The following is a 20,045-nucleotide window of genomic DNA, read 5'->3' as shown; positions in this document are numbered from 1 at the left end:
TTATATTTTTATTTTCTTATATTTTTATTTTCTTATATTCTTATTTTCTTATATTTTTATTTTCTTATATTTTTATTTTCTTACATTCTTATTCTCTTATATTTTTATTTTCTTATATTTTTACTTTCCCAGCACTGTGAACACTTTCACACTTCATACTCGTACTTTTTTACCTGCCTTACGTGTAAATCAGCTGTTTTCTGCTCATCAAACTGTGACGATACCGTTAAGATGAGAGTAATGAACCCTGCAGTGTTCTGGTGTTGACATGAAGCCAAGTCATCCTGGAATCCCAGGTGGTCTCACCTGGAGGTGCTGAAGACTCCGTAGATGGTCGGGTTCTGAGGGTCCTTGGTCTCCAGAACAAAGATGTCCTCTAGAAAGACACACAGACGGCTTCAGACATCATGAAGCAGGACTCTGATGGTTTACCGTCATACGGCTGCTCTGGTAGCATCAGAGGCTAACTCGTCACGCTAACTCAGAACTGTGGAGGTTCATCATGTTAAAGTCGGACCAGGAAGTTCTACAGCCAGGTTCTGAGCTGCAGTCCTGGGCTCAAGTGTCTCTTTGTGCTCATCCTGCATCCCTTCTTATTCTGTGTGTGTCTCTGTGCTCATTGTGTGTCTCTTTTAGACACTACGTTAGTTTGTGGTCATTTTAGGTCTATTTTGAGCCATTTTGCATCCCTGTCTGATCATTTATTGTTTCTTGCAGGTCATTTTCTGTCTTTTTAGTCTGTTTCTGTCCATTTTCAGTCATTTTGCATCCCTTCCTGTTCAGGTTGCATCTATGTGCTCATTTTGTGTCCCTTTTCATGACTTTGTTTCTCTTTTTGATCGTTTAGCATTTCTTAAAGGTCATTGTGTCTCTTTGTGCTCGATTTCTGCCTCTTTTCAGTCAGTTTCTGTCTATTTTGAGTCATTTTGCATCCTTTGTTGTCATTTTTTGTCTCTTTGTGGTCATTTTGTGTCTCTTCCAGTCATTTTGCATCCTCTTCTTGTTCTGTTTGTGTCTCTTTTGTGCCGTGAACAGCATCAATCTGCACAAATAAAGTCTCACTGAGTGACTGATTCGGCAAAAGTGTGTGTTTGTTGGATTTCAGTGAAGTGAAGGGAGGAGAGCGGAGGAAGGAAAGGAGGAACGTCTGCTGCAGCTCGGCTGTCAGTCCAGAGGTCCAACCAGAGAGGAAGGAAACGTTACCGAGCTCGTCGAACTGGGTGTCGACTCCAGACGGACCCGGAACCGAGCAGACCAGCCGGGCCTTCAGGAAGGTGGTCCAGCGGTTGATCAGACTCCTCTTCCCTCCGACGTCGTTCTGGACCGGGACGGACACAGAAACAGGAAACATGAAGCAGGTGACCTACAGACCTACACATGAACTAGAACCAGGTCCAGCTTGGTGCCATGAAGCTGCTGCAGTGACACCAGTACCTGTAGTTTGTTCTGAGTTCCTCAGTAGACATAAATAATCTCACAAGAACTTAACCTGGACTCTGAGACGTGAAGTCAACAGCTTCAGATCAGATACATTCAAATGATGTGAATTCAGACTAAACAGATTCATCCTGGCTTCTGGCTGCAGGTGTTCCTGCGTTTGTTCTTCTCACATCCTGAATCGTTTGGTTTTTATCTGGAGGCTGATTCCCTCATTAAGCCCAGCAGGTCTGATCCTCCTGCTGTCAGACTGAAGGAGACCTGATCCTTCAGAGCCTCCATCCAGACCCGACCGGGCCTCATGTCTCTGGTCTCGGTGTTGTTCTACCTTGCAGACTCGGGCCACTCGGCTGTAGACCCTCCGGTCCCACTGGCCGGCCTCCACCGCTCGCTCCTTGAAGAAGAAGTAGACTTTGTCGTCGTCGGGGCTGTGGGTGTCGGGGATGGAGAAGGAGCCGACGAACTCCGGCTCTGGAACAGACGGCGGATATTTAGTCAGAATCAGCAGTTTGTTCACGTCTAGAGGTCTGGTTCTGGTCCAATGTTTCAGTNACGACTGGACGGTAAAACCCTCGTACAGCCGACGACCTGGAGGCCGACAGTGTGAGAACCAGAGTGTGTGAAAGCCTCCCCTCAGGTGTGTGTCTGTGTGACTGTGTGTGTGTGTGTGTGTGTGTGTGCATGATGTGAGTCCTGCTATCAGCACATGGAGCCCATTAAGCTACAAGCTTTAATCTGCCGTTATCTGGTTCTTATCAGCCAACAAGTTAAAGATCGAGGAGTCTGTCAGCTCCCACTGGGCGACGATAACCAGCCTCAGTGTGTGTGTGTGTGTGTGTGTGAGTCAGTGTGTGTCTCCATCTGGTACGCAACAGCAACACAACAAACCCAAAGCATCGACCCTGCTGCAGCCTTCACACACGCATCGATCTGTTCAGTTGTTCTGTCGTGAATAAATGATTTAGAATCGACTGAGACACCTGGACGGACGTAAAACTGATCTGGAGTCAGCTCTGAACAGAATCAGGGGAAATATCACGTGTCTGTCTGCTGCACCGAGGACGTTATGAGGCTCAGAAAATGTCCAACATGACTCAGAAAATAGCAAAAAAAAAAAGACAAAACCACTTAGAATGTGTTTAAAATGACAAATAAATCACCTGAATGACTTTAACTGTGTTTAAAACCATGAAAGATGACACGAAGCTCGTCCAGAATCATTCAGGACTTTCACAAATTACAAAAAAGTCCTTAAAATATCTCCCCTCCTCCTCCAGAACCCTGTGTGGACAGAAGTTAAGAATCCTTCCTTCGTCTTTCCTCTTCATTTTCTCCTGAATCTATTCGCTGTGATCACGCAAAGGTCACAGGTCACAAACACACGCACACACACACACACACACACACACACAGACACACACACACAAACGGACACACCTGACCTGATGTTTCATTGCGTTGACATTAATCAGCTCTGACAGACTCCCTGCAGCGACACACACATCTAGTGACGACAAAAAGCAACAAACACCGCGACACACTCCGGGCTGACGTGCACATGCACCACAGACGTGCACCACAGACGTGCACCACAGACGTGCACGTGCACCACAGACGTGTGCTGCAGATGTTGGAGGAGATTTGTGTGAATGTGTCGGATTGTGTTTTNCTTCCTGTCAGGATGACGCTGATTGCTTCTGATTGGCTGCCGGTGATCTGGATTAGCGCTGATTGGTCGATGGCAGAGGTCACGACCTCCACACACGACCTCAGTGTGTGTGTGTATGTCTGTGTGTGTGTGTGTGTGTCTACAGAAAGTAAAAGTCTGCTCTCTCCTGTGTGTCTTTATGTTGTGTTTCATCTCTTTGTGGTGGTTGTGTGTCTCTTTGTTTCAGGCTTGCGTTGTTGTCGATCAGACTTTAATAAATCCTGCTGGATAGTTTCACGTCTAATAAAACAACACGTGTGTGTGTGTCTGTGTGTGTGTGTGTCAGTGTGTGTGTGTCTGTCTACCATCTGCGTGTGTGAGATTGATTATCAGCAGCGATCAGCTCTGATTAGCTGCAATCAGAAGGTGATTAAAACTGGGCCTGCTTCATTAACGGTGTGTGTGTGTGTGTGTGTGTGTGTGTGTGTGTGTGTGTGTGTTCACGTCTGCGCCGACACGGTTGTGTGGCGTGCAGTCGACCTGACACACTGACACACGCGTGTTCGTGTGTTCAGGTCACGCCACGTGGTGTTCATGTAAAGAAAACTAAAGATGTCGTCTGTTGGTGGTTCTTCTGCTGATGTGTGTCGCTGCTCAGATAAACCGGATCAGAGTCCAGGTGACGGATTCCTGAGCTGCTCTGCTTCATTTATCTCTAAACTATCAGCATGTCGCTAAAAAACCTCCCAGCCAGCTTTAATTCTGTCTTTACAGTTGAAGCCGAGGACGTTAAACTGACTGATTTAATAAAACAACGTGGAAGTGAAGCAAACAGGGAGGAAGAAAAGGAAAGAATAAAAGACGATTAAACTGCAGAAACACTGTAGAAACGTAAAAATAGAGAAAATCTGACAGCGAACAGGAATAAAAAAATACATAAAAAGCATAAAAATACCTAAAAATAAATTAAAAATACACAAAATACATTAATGATACATAAGATACCCCCCAAAAAAACATAAAAATACATCAAAATAAATAAAAATACCTTAAAAAAATAAAAAATACCTAAAACAATACATGAAAATAAAGAAAAAATACATACAAAAATAATAAAAATACACTAAAAACTGTTTAAAAAAAGAAGATAAAAACACTGAAACCTTTAATAATGATTTAATAATGATATTTTAGGGGATTAAAATGTTTATTCTATAGTTTAACTTTACCTTCTAAAATAAACCTAAAATAATTCATTATTACTCCTCAATAACACAGATGTTTGTTGTGGACATTATGGGCAGTTTGCACATTTAAACTGACATTTTATTTCTGCAGTTTTACTGCATTTTATGTCTAATTTAACCAAACAGAATGAAGATATTTAAATGATTTAAATACATCAGACTGGTCTAACTTCAGAGCATCCTCGGCCAGCTGCCTGTTCTCAGCTGATTGTTAACTGAATACTTTTAACTTCACGTTACTTTTAGTGAGTTATTAGTTTCAATTTAAAGTTTTAATCCATCTCGTTAATGATCCGTTGTTTGTTCTGAAGAATGAAACGAACCAACTGGAATCAACAGATCGATTTACAGACTGACGGGATTCTGGTTAAAACAAACGAAGGAGGTTTGAACCTATAATCGGTCCAGCTTTATAACATCAGGCTCATGAGGCTGCCTCGGTTTGCTGTGTTTGATTACACTTACAGGAAGCTTCTCTACTAATGAGTTCACTCTGAGAGGCTTCCAGCTTATTGTCCTCCATCCGCCTCCAGGTTCACTAACGAACCTCCACATTCACTCCGTCTCCTCTCATCCTCCGTTTACCGACCAAAGCTCTTCTCTTCCCTCTCGTCCACTTTCTCTCTTTGTCTGCAGACATGAAAGCGTCTATCGGCGGCTACAGTCTGAACAAAGACCACACACNTTTTTTTTCATTCTTCAGTCAGTTTTTGGCTCTTTCAGGTCGTTTCTCGTCTCTTTTAAATCATTTCGTGTCTCTGTGCTAACGGTCTGTCTGTTATTAGGACAGTGATGCTGTAATAAAGCCTCTCAGATGTGAGTCTACTCACGGTTCCAGGTCTGGGATACGGGATGCGTCCCTTGTACTCCACCCAGCGGTAGTCTGGACCTTCTTTATGGGCGAACGGTCCGTTGAAAGCAGCTCTGATGGACGCCATCGAATAAACGCACACGGCTGAACCGCGAAATATGGAGCTGTGGGAAAAAAGACCAGAGAACAACGAGAAGCAGTTTATCCACCAGAGGCAGTGAAGAGCTGGTAGCTTCAGAGAGTTCCTCACATCACAGCTCCACAGCCAGCGTGTCGGATCATCTGAACCAGCAGCCAGCTGGGTTTATACGATACCAGGTCCTACAGACGCAGTTTGACCCCCAGAGGCTGGAAACGGTCACTTTAGAATAATTTAACACGAATAACACTGTGAGAATAAACTGTTTTTATCTGTTTTTCTTTAAACTATTTACTTTTATTTTGCAGATTTTTCCCTGTTTTGTTAAATCACAGAATAAAAGCATTAATTTAGATGTTAACTAAATTTATTTTTCAAACGGTAATAATTTTTTTTTTTACTATTTTATTGTATCAGCAAAAATAGAATCAGTTTATAGATTATTTGCAGTTACTTGAAAGAAAAATAGATCTATAATAATATAGCACTAAAAACTGGCAACTCATTTTTTTAAAAAGTCTGTTTCTTCCTGTTTGTTAAACTACAGATAATATCTGATAATAAAAAAAAGGAAACTGTGAAAAAAGAAAAAAAAAATTAAATTAAAAAAAAGGCCCAAATTGAAAGTTCTGTTTATTTTTACAGATGATATTTGTTCTTTTTCAATGTGTGACTATAAAATTACAGTTCAGCTGCATTTAAACAGCCAAAATATAAATACTTCACAGATGTTTGATGATTATTTGAGCAAAAAAAAAAACGAAAGGAAAAGACGAAGGGAGGAAAGAATACGAAGAGCAGAGCAGCAAGGACGAAGGATGGAGGAGGAAGGAAGGAAGGAAGGAAGGAGGGAGGAGTGGTGGGAGGAGGTGGAGAGTTCTGGTCCTTCAGGGTTACAACAACAGCCAGCTGGGCCTCTTCACCTCCAACCTCCAGCACCAGACACACCTCTGGGTCTCTGCAGCGCCCGGCGTGCACGTGTCAGCCGGCTGTGAGCGTGCACGTGTCGACCGGCTGTGAGCGTGCACGTGTCGACCGGCTGTGAGCGTGCACGTGAAGAACCCTTCAGGAGACGGTCCAGCAGCTCTGAAGAAGCTCCTTCAGCTGTTAAAGTTCTCCTCACCGTAAACCTACATTTTTATTCTCTTATATTTTTATTTTCTTATATTTTTATTTTCTTACATTTTTATTTTCTTATATTTTTGTTTTCTTACATTTTTATTTTCTTACATTTTTATTTTCTTATATTTTTATTTTCTTATATTTTTGTTTTCTTACATTTTTATTTTCTTATATTTTTACTTNACGCTGCTGCAGAGCAGAACCGATAAATCAGAAGATGATCTTCAGACCTCCAGAGACTTTAAATCTGATTTATTAATGTGTCGATGTGAAACAGGAGCAGCTTCTGGAACATAAATAACGTGACGCCGGCGTTCAGCTCAAGGTGTTGCACAATTAAATCCACATTTAGAAAAGAGATGAAGCTGCTCTTCAGAACCTGGATCCAGTCCAGACGTTTCTAAATGCACTAGATGTGGATTTACAGCAAACTGGAGTCTCTGAGGAGCTCCAGGAGATGATCTCCAGACGTCAGATAGTCACAAACTGTACATTAACACACAACAGAAACTGAGCAGGGGTCCGACAGACGCTCAACGTTTACGGCCGATTTGCAGAAAAGAAAAATATCGTCGTTGATCTGCAGGTTTTGGAAACTGAAAGTTCTTCTTCTGAGGGATAAACTAGAAGTTTAACAAATCCAGACTTTCTTGGTGTTAACCGGCTCCATAAAACCTAAACACGAATCAGAGACGACAAGCATCCATCTTCCTATGCCCATATAAGGACGCGTCAAGTGACTCTCGTGAACCAATCGACTTCTAAACAGGAAGTTTAGGATTCGCTGCAGTGAAAATCTAAACCAGCTGATTATTTGTTGCTAGAATTCATCTAAGAGTCACTGAATACATTCACTCGGTGCTACTTCGGCTCTTAATGCATTTTCTTTGATCGTTTTCATTTTTGCTGCTTTAAAATGTGGAAAAATTACTTCATGAGCAGCATTTAATCGAAATATAAACTGTTTTTATGGAGACTCAGTGGCGGCTGAAGCTTTAGAAGGAGTTGATTTGAACTAATGCTCCACTAACGAGGCCTTCAGGGACGTTCTGCCTCCTTCTGATGGAATATTCAGCTTCTTCTCTCGTGTTTCACTGCTTGTGGGAAGAAGAAGAAGAAGAAGCAGCGACATGGAGGCCAATGAACTTCTACATTCCAGCGTGTGTTGGTTAACCGACACGGTGACGTTTTTAAACTGACTATTCAAACTCTGGTTCTTTATCGGTTTGGTTTCTGCCAGCACAGAAACAAACGAGAGGACCGGCAGCAGAAGGGAATGAAGAGAAGAAGACGTTTAATCAGAGCGTTAAAAGACAAACAGCTGGCGTGGATACAGGAACCAGGTTTCAGAGGTTTGGTTTGATCGTTTGGACACAGATCTGGTTCCAGCGTTTAACTAAGATGTTCCTGTAACGTCTCGTTCTGCTGCTGAGTTCATGTAGAAGGAAATGAGTCCACGTTGCAGCGTTCAGACGTTGTAGAAGGTGAACAGAGGAGGTGACGGAGAGGTTTAATCTGATCCAAACAAACCAACCTTCAAGATGTTTTCATCCTCAGAGGTAAAGTCAGTAGGTCACAGGAGGAACGCTGATGTGTAGCTGTGATTGTGTAACATGATCACACACACACACACACACACACACACCTACACACACACACACACACACACACACACTCGGTCGTGCTTCACAGACCGTCGCTGGTGCAGAACGTTTGTTCAACAGCGACGGTGAAACAGAGCAAAGTGTCAGCGCAGGTCAAGGAGAACAGAGAGAGTGTGTGTGTGTGTGTGTGTGTGTGTGTGTGTGTGTGTGTGTGTGTGTNAGTTTTGTGTGTCTTTGCAATGATGTTGTGGTCGATCTGTTTCCATTTCTGGTTGTTGTGAGTCTCATTGTGGTCGTTTTGCATCTTTCTGTGTTAATGTGGTTGTTGTTGTGTGTCTTTGGTGTCAGTTTGCATCTTGTTGTGTCACTTTAATCGTCTTTGTTGTTGTTTTTTGTCTCTAGTGTTCAGTTTACTTCATTTTGTGGGTGTTTTGTGTCTCTTTGTGGTCGCTCTACATCTTCTTTGTGGGTGTTTTGTGTCTCTACGGTAGATTTGTGTCTCTTTCTGGTCCATTTGTTTCTCTACAGCTGTTGTGTGTCTCATTTCTTGTGTTTTTTCTGTTGATGTGGTTGTTTTTTTCAGCACCTTTTGTGTCTCTGTTCTTTGTAGTTTTTGTGTTACCATGAAGACAACCTGCATTTCAAACATTGTGCGTGGGTTCAAAGCTGATGCGTGTTTCCTCCGACACCGTCTGAATCTCCAGAGCCGACAGACGAATCGACTCGGTGACGTTCATCCTGAGAGCCTCTGAGCTGGAAGACATTATGGAGACGAATCAGCCGAAGCTCTTCCAGATGTTTGGTCCGACACACACGCTGCTGACGGGTCCACACGTGATAAAGCTGCACACACATACCACACACACACACACACACACACACAACACACACACACACACACACACACCCTCCAGCAGCTCGTTTCTCTTCACAGCCTCCATCAGCGATCCGTCCGCCGTTGGGTTGTTCCTCTCAGAGAACTCAGGACGGATCTGAACAACCTCCATCACCTTCAGTGTGATTTATTCTTCCTGGTTCACTCCACACGCTGCAGGACCATCGGTGCTTTTACTGAAGTATCCGAGTACAGCAAACACTCAGTAATGATATGAATCAGTGTGTTTTTAACCAGTTTACAGTCTGATGAGGCGGTTTGTTGTCTTGTTTTCAGTCTTTATGAGGCTCCTCAGTGTGTTCGTGACTGTTTTGTGTCTCTGAGGCAGTTTTACGTCTTTATGGAGTCATTTTGTGTCTTATTGTTGTCGTTCTGCATCCTTTTTTTTTTTGGTCATGAAGCTTCGTTTTGTGTTTTCAGTCATTTTTAATTAACATTTTAAATGCAGGACTTGTTTTGGGTCTTTATGTTGTCATTCGTGTCTTATTGTTGTTGTTCTGCATCTTTTTGTGTCTCTTTCTGGTAGTTTCAGACATTTTTATGGCTGCTTTTCTTCATTTTGAAGATATTTTGCATCTTTGTGGTTGTTTTCCGACTGTTTCTACTCTTTCTGGATCCTTGCTGTCATTGAACAGTGTTCCTCCGTTCTCATGGATCTTTTCTGCCAGATTTTTTTCTCCATCATGTAATAAATAAAGCAGTAGAAGCAGCCCAGCTGGAAGCCAGCAGATGCCACATGGAGGTGTTTCAGCTCAGACGTGTTCAGAGTTCTGCTCCTCAGAGACACGGAGAGGATCTGAGCTTGTTCTGATGCTGGCTGCGATCCTGAACATTCATCCATCAGAGCTGAACCGACTGAACCTGAAGCAGGAGGTTCTCAGCGTGAGGGAGCCGTGGTGGGAAACATCCTGAGACGGACCGGACCTCCTCCAGCTTCACATCAATCCTCCTGATAACCTGCGAGACCTCCAGCAGCCTCAGAGCATCAGGAAGANTACCGGACAGCCGGGCGGTGAACGGCTCTCTGGGGCTGAAGGGACACTTTCCTCGACCCGACTCCATCGAGGCCGACAGCAGGAACTAGAGAGAGACCACACAGGGAGACGGGTCAGAACCTCCGAGTCACAACAACGAGTTCACTGTCGAGCAGCTGCAGCAGAACCAACAAGCGTCCTGTTGTTCTCCACATTCAGCGCATGTCTGGGATGACTGGACTCTATCGGCCCGTCTGCAGCTCGCTGGACGAGTCTGTTCGTGTCACTCGCTGGCCAGTCTGAGTCTGTTCGTGTCACTTTGTGGTCATTTTCTCTCTTTCTGGTTCTGTTCTGTCTCTCTGAGGACATGTTGTGTGACTTTTTGTTATTTCGTGCCTCCGTGTCGTCATGCTGAGTGATTTTCTGGCCGTTTTCTGTCTCTTTCTGCTTTATTGTGCATCCCTACAATCCCTTTAAGCCTCTTTATGCTCGTATTAACTCGTTAACGGCCGGTTTGAGTCTCTGGTCGTTTGTTTCTCTCGTTGTTCATTTAGCAGACGTTCTGCAGCATCAGCACCACTCTGTGTGGTCACTTTAGATCATGTTGTCGTCGTTTCTTCGTCTCATTGTTGGCTTTGTGTCACTGTGCTGCAGGCTGACACCATGCTCTGTGTGTGTAAACTCACAGAACGACTGAATGAATGAATGAGTGAATGGATGGATGGATGGATGGATGGATGGATGGATGGATGAATGGATGAATGGATGAATGGATGGATGGATGGATGGATGGATGCTTCACCTCCATGTTGTGTCCCAGCTGCAGGTAGGTGCACTGTGGGTGGAAGGCTCCGGTACCGCAGGCGTACACGTGGGTTTTGTTGAACGGCTGCAGCAGACGCACAAAGTTCGCACAATCGGTCTGAAACAGAAGAACAGGTTTAGTTTAGGTCTAGATGAAGCAGCAGCAGGTCCCCCTGAGCAGGTGGACCCGGTCTGTCTGCTGACGCTCTGCTCAGGTGTCATTAATTGATCCTCACCTCCAGACTCTTTCCTGCCAGCCTGCAGTGCTCCACATGTTCCCGAGCAGCCGGCCAGTAGATCTGCTCCACGGCAAACACAAGACAAACATCTAAAACACCACGTTTATACAGAACCACAACCCAGAACCCAGAACCCCCTCACACATGTCACATGATCTACGTCAAGTGCTATGAATTCATCATTACTTCAGTTCTTCAACTGTATTATTTATAGCAGACGTCCACACAAACACTGTCCACCTGGACGGTCAACAGGTAAAAAAGAAGAATAAAATAAATACAAACAATCAACATGTTGTTAGGGTGAGTGTGTGCCAGCCCGTATTCTGATGGTTCTGGTGTTTTGGTGGGTAAAATGTTTAATAATGGACATTATTGATCAAACCAACAGTCAGATGTTTGGTTTCAGTGTTTTTTGGTCCAACAGTCACAATAATCCTACATTTTAACTTTACCTTCTTGCAGATGTTCACATCAGGTCAGATCTTTTGTATTTCTTTCTTAAACTCGACCAGAACACCAGTTCTTGGTGTTTCTATGGACTAACTGATGGGCCGGTATCTGAGCTCTGCTGCTAAATCGTGGTGTTCTGACTCGAGGAACCAAGCTGCGTTCTCACCGTCCTGGTCCTCAGGTCCGGACTGTCGGGCCTCAGCAGGTACACGTGGTCCTTCCCTCCGACCAGCAGCCAGCCCTGGTCCTCATCCAGCAGCAGAACCTGGAACCCTCCGCTGANGCAGTGACGCACACACCGCCCCTGTGTGTGTGTGTGTGTGTGTGTTTGTGTGTGTGTGTGTGTGTGTGTGTGTGTGTGTGTGTGTGTGTGTGTGTGATAAAGTGTTCAGTAGCTTTAGTCCAGTCCCAGTGACAGTCCTGCAGTCAGACTGTAGAGACGTCTCTGGTGGGTAACAATAGTAATATATATATACATATATTGATTATTACTGATCAGTTTCATCTCTAATAATCAGATCTTAGGTCAGTTTCTGCTCCACCACCTCTGATCCGTCTGGAACTGTTACAACATAAAGTACAGATGTTTATACAGATGTTTAGCTTCATATATTAAATGCTTTTCTGGATAAATGTTTTAAAAATCACCCGTCGACCGTCTTCAGCAGCTTTGTTCTCACGCTGACACCAGAGCAGCTCATAAACTTTTAGTATTAATGTCGTATTAAAGTCACTAATTGGCTGACTTGTGTTTATTGTTGTTATTGTTGGTTGTTCCTTGTTTCATTTTAATAGTTTGTGTGACTTGTTGGCTGTTATGTGTTTATGTTTTGTTAGTTTTCTGTCTATTTGTGGTTGTTTTTGTCACTTTCTGGCTGTTTTGTGTTTATTTCAGGCGGTGTTGTGTCAAGTTTTCAGTATTTTTCTTTTCCAGTTCTTTCTGGTCAGTTCTTCTCTTTTAGCTCCTTTGCAGCTTCTGATACTGTTTTAAGTATTCATAGTTTATGGAGCTGGTCGAGCAGAAGAGCTCGTTTGTGTGTGTGTGTGTGTGTGTGTCTGTGTGTGTGTGTGTGTGTGTGTGTGTGTGTGTTCTTGCCCTGAAGCTGCTGTCTGAGTTTCCGACTAATAAAACGTTAACGAGCAGCAAACGCAGCAAGAAAACCAGAATTTATCTTCATTAACACACTGCTGCAGTTTACAGCCTGGAACCACCAGAGAGCTACCGTTGGTCACACAACTACACAACAACTACACACTATAATAAACAATAACACACACTATAATAAACAACAACACAACAACACACTATAACAAACAACAACACAGTACGTGGCGGCGCTGTGACATCATGAGGTGTTTGGGTTCCAGGTAAATGCTGAAGGAGGCCGCCTGCTCTGGACGACGTCAACACACTTTAATTAAGACGAGAAGCTGCTGGTTCGTTAACTCCTGACGATCTCTGGAGTCCAGCTTTAACGTCAGCGTCGCTGTTTGTGAGACGCTCGTCTTCAATAAACGGATCTGAGCAACGGTTCAGTCCAGCTTCACTCACTTTTAGCTCCACATTTGGTCTCCACCACCTCCTGAAGGAGACGTCTGGATCTTCAGAGAGCTGCTAACACTGAACTGATCATTTGTCCTCACTTTCCAGCTGTTTTCTGTTTATTTTTGGTACTTTTTTGTCATTTTCTGGCTGTTTTCAGTCTATTTTTGACAGTTTGGTTTAAATATTCTGTAAAGCAAACAGTGACCTGATAATTAGCGGCTCTGATAAACAAAAACATGCTTTTTAAAGCAGGTTTTGGGGTTCAGAGGGTTAAAGTTTAATTTATTCTTTTAAAAACAGGCTGTTGTTTCTGCCAGCTCTCCAGCTCCATGTCAGGCTGTGCTGGTGTCTGTTTAATCCTCCGGCGGTCTAAATAACTCAGGCTAACGTTGCTTTTCCCTCCGTCGAGGTTGTTGTGAAACCTCCGACCCGCTGAGCCACAGAAAGACGACTGTAGGAACAAAAGCGAGGCTGCTGCACGAACTCCATTCGCCCTCCTTCATTCATTCATTCATTCACTGAGCCGCTGCACAAACATCTCACCAGCAGCAGCACAATGAAGCCGCGAAGCCTGAACGAAGCGCTGCTGGTCGGAAACAGTCTCCAGGAGGAAGTAAACTGGTGCTAATGGGATTCACTGGGATGTAACGAGTGTGAAGCGTTCACAGAGCCTCCCTCATTCCATTAATGTCGATTATTTCTGCAGAAAAACACGTAAACACACTGAAACGGGTGAAAAGCTCATAATGTGATGCTAGCTTGCTGTAGCACGAGCTAGCTAGCTTGAATTCTTAGCTACTGTCAGCTAACGTTCCTACTAATTTGACTTTTTTTGTTTTTTTATTCTGTGAATTTAATATTTTAGTGACAATAAAGTAAAGTTTCGACTTTTGTCCTGGAGAGTAAAAAAGGCAAACCAGCTGACTGTATGTTAAGATAATCATGATTTTCACCTGTTTTTAATGTTCTCGAGCATCTTTAGGATCATTTAGTGGCTGTTTGATGCCTCCTGCATCTTTTTTTNATCTGAACCAACGACTCGTTCGTCTGAAACAACAAACCGAACGCACTCGGACACTCGGGCACTTGGACACTTGGACACTCGGACGACAACAAATACTAACCCTAACCCAGCTTCTCTGTCGGCAGAAACCAGAGCTTTAAACTAGAAACGAACAAACGTCAGAGCTGCTGGAGAGGATCTGGACAGCTTCCTGTTCATCAGAGTCTGAATCCAGGTTTACTTTGTCATCCAGTCAAGCTGCACTTTGTTCTCATTTCTACTTTATCTTCCAGCTCCGTCTCCACAAAACCACCTTCCTGCATCTCACTGGTTTGGTGTTTCAGAGGAAAACCTGTTTGTTAGGTTCATTTGTGATCTGTGATGTTTAATCAGAAAAATGCTCCAGATGTCAGCTACACATGGCGCCGTTTCGAGGAAATCCTGTTAATCCACATTTAAAAATATCAAAATAAAAAGTTCTGCACAACTCTGAAGCACCGAGCGACTCGGCTGTGAACCTTAAGCAGCAAAATATCGATAAAAACACTGAATAAAAAAGACATAATTTATAAGAAACTGCACCAGCAGAAGCAGCTGGTGGATGTTCATCTCTCCAACAGTCCCTGAACACACCACGTGGTCCAAACTGGGCTGTTTCAACTAAATCAATGTTTATTCAGCGTGAAAATTAATCAGAAATAAAGTATTCACATGATTTAAACTCTGCAAAAAACAACAAATTCTGCTCTTCTCGGCACAAACGTGAAGCTCTGAGTGACTGGACTGGAACCGGCAGTCGGGTCATGATAATTCTGAGAACATTCAGCTGCAGGCGGAGACACCAACTTGTAAACATGTGAAGCAGAAACTAGAACCTGGTCGCTGCTCCGGAGCTGCAGAGGAGGGTTCTGTAGATCTGTGTGTACGCTGTGTGTGTCTGTGTGCACGTCATGTGTGTCTGTGTGCACGTTGTGTGTTTGTTGAGTGACGACGATACGAAGCAGGAACTGGAGAGGGAGCAACAGGTTGGAGGAAAAACTCTGAAACGTTGCTGCTCTGTCACACACACAGAAACACACACACACAGACACACACACATACAGACACACACACACACACACACACATACACATACACACAAACACACACACACACACACACACACACACGCCGACCCTCAATCAGAGTGTGTGTCCCTGCAGGATGAAGGCTGGTCTCTGTGGATTCCTGCTCAGGTCAAACACTGGGTCAGCAGTGACGCACACACCGCCCCTGTGTGTGTGTGTGTGTGTGTGTNGACTAGGAACTGGTCCCACCGTTGAGCCAGTTGTGGTCGAAGGCTTCGGTGCGGATGTACCGCTGGCTGCCGCCCTGGACCGACGTCCTGAAGACGGCAGCGTTGGCGCCCATGAAGTCCACCGAGGTGCCGGCGTAGAGTTCACCGTCTGGGGACAAAGAACGGCATCAGAACCAACCAGAACTCATCCTCTATGCTCTGGTTCTACCACCGACTGGGAACTCGTCAACTGACCAGAGAGCATGGGGGACTCTCTGTTGGTTGTCTGGGTGTTTAGTCTCAGCAAACAGTAAACAAACAGTAAACAAACAGTAAACAAATAGTAAACAAACAGTAAAAAAAATTCACGTTGATGCATTAAAACAAACTTCTTCTTGTCGACGTTCTCTGTTGATGAGAAATAAAAGGAAAAATATTTAGATCTTGATGCTGTTTGCTGTCTTTAAAGCAGAACTTATACTGGACTGGTGCGACTCGGGTGACCTGTAGGACCTGTAGGACCTGTGGAACCTGTAGGACCTGTGTGACCTGTAGGACCTGTGGAACCTGTAGGACCTGTGTGACCTGTAGGACCTGTGGAACCTGTAGGACCTGTGTGACCTGTAGGACCTGTGGGACCTGTGTGACCTGTAGGACCTGTAGGACCTGTGTGACCTGTAGACCTGTAGGACCTGTGTGACCTGTAGGACCTGTAGACCTGTAGATCTGTGTGACCTGTAGGACCTGTGTGACCTGTAGGACCTGTAGGACCTGTAGACCTGTNTGTTTCCTACCTGAGTGTGAAAGCTGCAGCCGAGGCCCCGTCTGGGTCCAGGATCCGGACTCTGAAGGCTGCAGCGCCCCGACCAGAACCAGGACCAGAACCTGGAGAGAACAGACAGCTGAGGACCTGAAGGCTGGAGGCATCTCTGGACGATCCTCAGCGACGACGAGAAGCAGACGGAGAGAAGCTGCTCACATCCCAGTCACAGCTGGAAGCAGAGAAAAGAGAACGTTTTATTGAGTGAAGCAGTGAGCTGTAAAAGTCCACAAAAACACAACACAAAATACACAAACGAGACACGACACGACAAAATGAGACACAAAACAACACAAACATCAGAGTTTGCATCAGTTTGTGTGTCTTGTGTTCGTTCTGTGTGCCCTTGAGTTTGTTGCGTGTCTGTTTTCAGCATTGTCGTCCATCTTTGAGGTCACTTCGAGTCAACTTGCAGCGTTTTCTTTCTGATGAGCTACAATACTAAACAATGGATCTGCAAAATGAGACACAACAGGACAGAAACAAGACACAAACCCAAGCTGAGATCTCAGGTAAACACACAAACGAAGCCTGAGGAGCAGAAATAACCAGAACTTCTCCACATCTGTGAACAACCACACTGAACAAATCAGGTTCGGCTGTTTGGTCACAAGAATAAAACGCAACAGAGCAGCTGTTTGACAAAACGACAGGACGACAAAGAAGACGACGTGACACACAGCATGAACCAAACCCAGACACCAAGCAGCAGAACGGAGACAAAACGACAAATACGAGGCAGAAAACCAGACAAAAACGAAACCACACAACCGAGACACAACAACACGGCTCCTCTCCAGAACACGATGCCACACTGAGATGAACAGGTTCTGGTTCCATCAGTTTGGAAGAAGACATGAAGGTCTGCTGATGTAGAGTTTAATAGATTCTCTGCACGTTTCCGTCGTAAACAAACCGAACGGTGGCGTTTTTATTTCCCTGCAGCTGAACAAACCTCAGACATGAAACTGGGTCGACGTTAAAGTGGATCAGAGTTCAGCAGGAAGCTGATCCATCGACCGGAAGGTCTGAGAGTTCAGTCATTTAGTCTGAGGACGGAGACAGGAAGTACAGGTAGCTCGTTACCAGGACCAGAGAGACACAACAGGAAGTAAAAACTACAGGAAGTAAAAACTACAGGAAGTACAGGTGGATCCTTACTGGGACCAGAGAGACACGACAGGAAATAAAAAAATACTGAAAATTACAGGAAGTAAAAACTACAGAAACTGTTTGTGTGTTTTTGTGTCTTCTTTTTTGTGCGTCTTTTGGTCCTGTTGTGTCTCTTTGTGGTCACATGGTTTACTGTTGTGATCTTGTTGTGTACATTTGTGGGTTTTTTTGTGTGTATTTGACATCCCTGTGGTACCTTTGCGTCCTGTTGTGGTCTTTTTGTGCGTCATTGTGACCATCTGGCGTCTCTTTGTGGTCTTTTGTGCGTCTTTATGCTCATTTAGCATCTTTTTGTGTCTCTTTGTGATCGTTTTATGTGCATCTGTAGTGAGGATAAAGTGTGGAAGACGTCTTAACTCCAGGAGGAGACGCTCTTGTACCTGTTGTGTTACTGAACTCACTCTGAGACGACAACAACAACAACAACAAGCAGCTGCTTCACAACAAAAGTCTTCCCACGATGAGAAAATATGACGTTAATCAGTTCATGTTTGAGCCTTGAAGCTAAAATCGACTTCAAAGCAGCTGGAGATGACTCAGTTTGAATCATGTCCTCCGACTTCTGTCCACCTGATGGCAGCCTCAGGAGGAAGCCCTTTCAAATTAAAAGCATCCCATCCTGCTGATGACGGATCAGACTGAAACATTGTCGTGTCTTCAGCTGCTTTGTTGGTTTTGTGTCCTTCAGAGCCGATAATAAGAAACGAACATCTGCTCTGCTCCAGATGTGCACCACCAGCGCCAGAGACAACAACACCAATTTAAATGCACTTTAGACGCCACAGACGATTAAAGCTCGCGTGTCAGAACCTGGAAGTTCTGGCTCAGTCTCACAGGGGATGCTGGGAAAGCCAGAACCCACCATCGGACTGGTTCCTCTGCAGCATGTGGTTGTGATTTCTCATCTTCACGCACTGCACAATCACGTCACTGATGGATGTGAAGCAGATATTCTTTGTTTGTTTACAGCCATGTGTTGGTATTTAGACTGAAACGAGACGTTTCTGATGCCTTCAAAACTTTATTTATTCTTATGTTCAATAATCAGAGACAGTTATGTTAACGTACGGCCGAATTAGGCTTCCTGAGCGGGATTTTATTTATCTTTGTCATTGTTTTGACTGTTTTTGTGTCCGTTTTATTTATATTTGTGGTCATTTTGTGTCTCTTTGTGGTCATTTTGTGTATCTATGGTTATGTTTTTTATCTCTGTGGGTTTTTTTGTGTCTTTTTTGTTGTTATTTTTAGCGTCTTCATTTCATTTATCTTTGCGTGTGTCCTTCTAATTTCTTTATGGTCATTTTGAACGTTTTATTTTTACACCTCTGTGGTCATTTCTGTGGTTTTTTTTCTGGTTTTGTGCATCTTTATGGTCAGTTTGTGTCTGTGGATGTTTTGCTTGTATGTATTTCTGCTACTTTGATAGAAACTCTGTTGGGTGTTTATGTCCATCTGTAGACATTTTCTGATCATGTTGTGTCTATTTGTGGTCAATTTATGTCTCTATTTATTGTCTTTTTGTGCATCTTTGTGTTCATCTGGTGTCTCAGTGTGTCTCTTTGTGTTCATGTTGTCTGTTTTCTTGTCGTTTGTGGCTCTTTGTCGTGCTTCTCTGTGTTTCTTTCCACTTTAGCTAAACGCTGACTAGACTCTGTTTATATTTTCTGGGTGTCACCAAACAGAAAAAAGACGATGGAATAAACACGTAAAGCTTTCGGGTTAAAGTGATACAACAGCAGACTGCATCTTCACCAGAATGACTGTATGATCCATAATCAATAATCAATAATCAGTGATCAATGACTGCACATGAGAATGAATGAATGGAAACCTGACCTCTGACAGCATGTTCTACATCAACGTCACAAACACTTGACTCGAGGAAACAACCTCCTCAGAGCTGTCGGCACGGAGACGGACGGCCAATGAACGCCTTCCTCTGCTCGTGTGTGTCCGTGTGTGTGTGTCCATGTGTGTACGCTCGTGTGTGTGTAGGTGTGTGTGTGTGTGTGTGTGTGTGTGTCCGTGTGTGTGTGACAGAGATAAAGATGCATCTATATATGCAAAAACAACGACATCAATGTTGAACATGAAACGTGTTTTTGCAGGTCAACGAGCACGTCTTGTGCGTTTGTCTTTGTGTGTTTGTTGTGTTTTTTTAATGCATTTTTTGTGTCTCTGCCGTCTCTTTGCTGTCTTTTGTGTCTCTCTGTGGTCATTTTATTGTTTCTGTTTAGTAGCTGTGTCCCTTTGTGGGTCTTCTTGTGCATTTCTGCTGCACTTTGGCGTCTCCTCGTAGTGTTGTTGTGCGTCTGTGTTTACTTTGTGTGTCTTTGTGTGCCAGTGCGTCACAGTTAAATATAGAAGGACAAAATAAAACTGTATGAATCACTGAACACAAAGGCAGAAAAAAATGTGTTTGTGCAAATTACTGAGTGGAGGAAGTGTTTGTGCATCGTTGTGTATGTGTGTGTGTGTGTGTGTGTGTGTGTGTGTGTGTGTGTGTCCCCAAGGAAACCTGTGTGTTGACAAGAGCCTCAGAATAAATCCCTGAAGGAAACTCATCGTGGGTTTCCTCTGTCTGTCTGATTTGACTGAGCAGACATTTGCCACGAGAACACTTTAATAAACACAAACTGTACGAAGCGGCCACACACACACCAACACAATGCTGTGAAGGCAACAAGACGAGGAAGTCGACTGTAGAGACTAAAAATAAAAGGTTTGAATGTTTGTTGGTTCAGCTGCAGGTCAGAGACAACGAGTTCAGTTTCTGATGTTAAACCACCAGATATGACTTAACGAGCCGCTCTGCTGATTAATTAATTAAGTATTCGTCCAGTAACGAAGCAAA

The 20,045-nt window shown here is 43.9% G+C and overlaps 1 protein-coding gene across 1 annotated transcript in view; it reads right to left on the bottom strand.

Moving 5' to 3' along the window:
- The window catches only part of LOC103356383 (semaphorin-3D-like), a 44,338-nt gene that overhangs the window by 21,415 nt on the left and 2,878 nt on the right, over positions 1-20,045 (bottom strand). Inside the window, exons 2-10 of the mRNA XM_008280490.1 lie at positions 17,762-17,813; positions 11,540-11,651; positions 10,918-10,980; positions 10,680-10,799; positions 9,823-9,983; positions 5,159-5,307; positions 1,766-1,908; positions 1,204-1,318; positions 307-376 (exon numbers count right to left, since the gene is read on the bottom strand). Coding sequence (XP_008278712.1) covers positions 307-376; positions 1,204-1,318; positions 1,766-1,908; positions 5,159-5,307; positions 9,823-9,983; positions 10,680-10,799; positions 10,918-10,980; positions 11,540-11,651; positions 17,762-17,813 — 985 coding nt within the window. The remainder of the gene's footprint in view (positions 1-306; positions 377-1,203; positions 1,319-1,765; positions 1,909-5,158; positions 5,308-9,822; positions 9,984-10,679; positions 10,800-10,917; positions 10,981-11,539; positions 11,652-17,761; positions 17,814-20,045) is intronic.

The sequence above is a fragment of the Stegastes partitus genome, unplaced genomic scaffold (assembly GCF_000690725.1).
Source record: "Stegastes partitus isolate 25-593 unplaced genomic scaffold, Stegastes_partitus-1.0.2 Scaffold196, whole genome shotgun sequence".
NCBI lineage: Eukaryota > Metazoa > Chordata > Actinopteri > Pomacentridae > Stegastes > Stegastes partitus.
The sequence above is the reverse complement of the archived record's forward strand: the minus strand, read 5'-3'. Positions and strand labels throughout refer to the sequence as shown.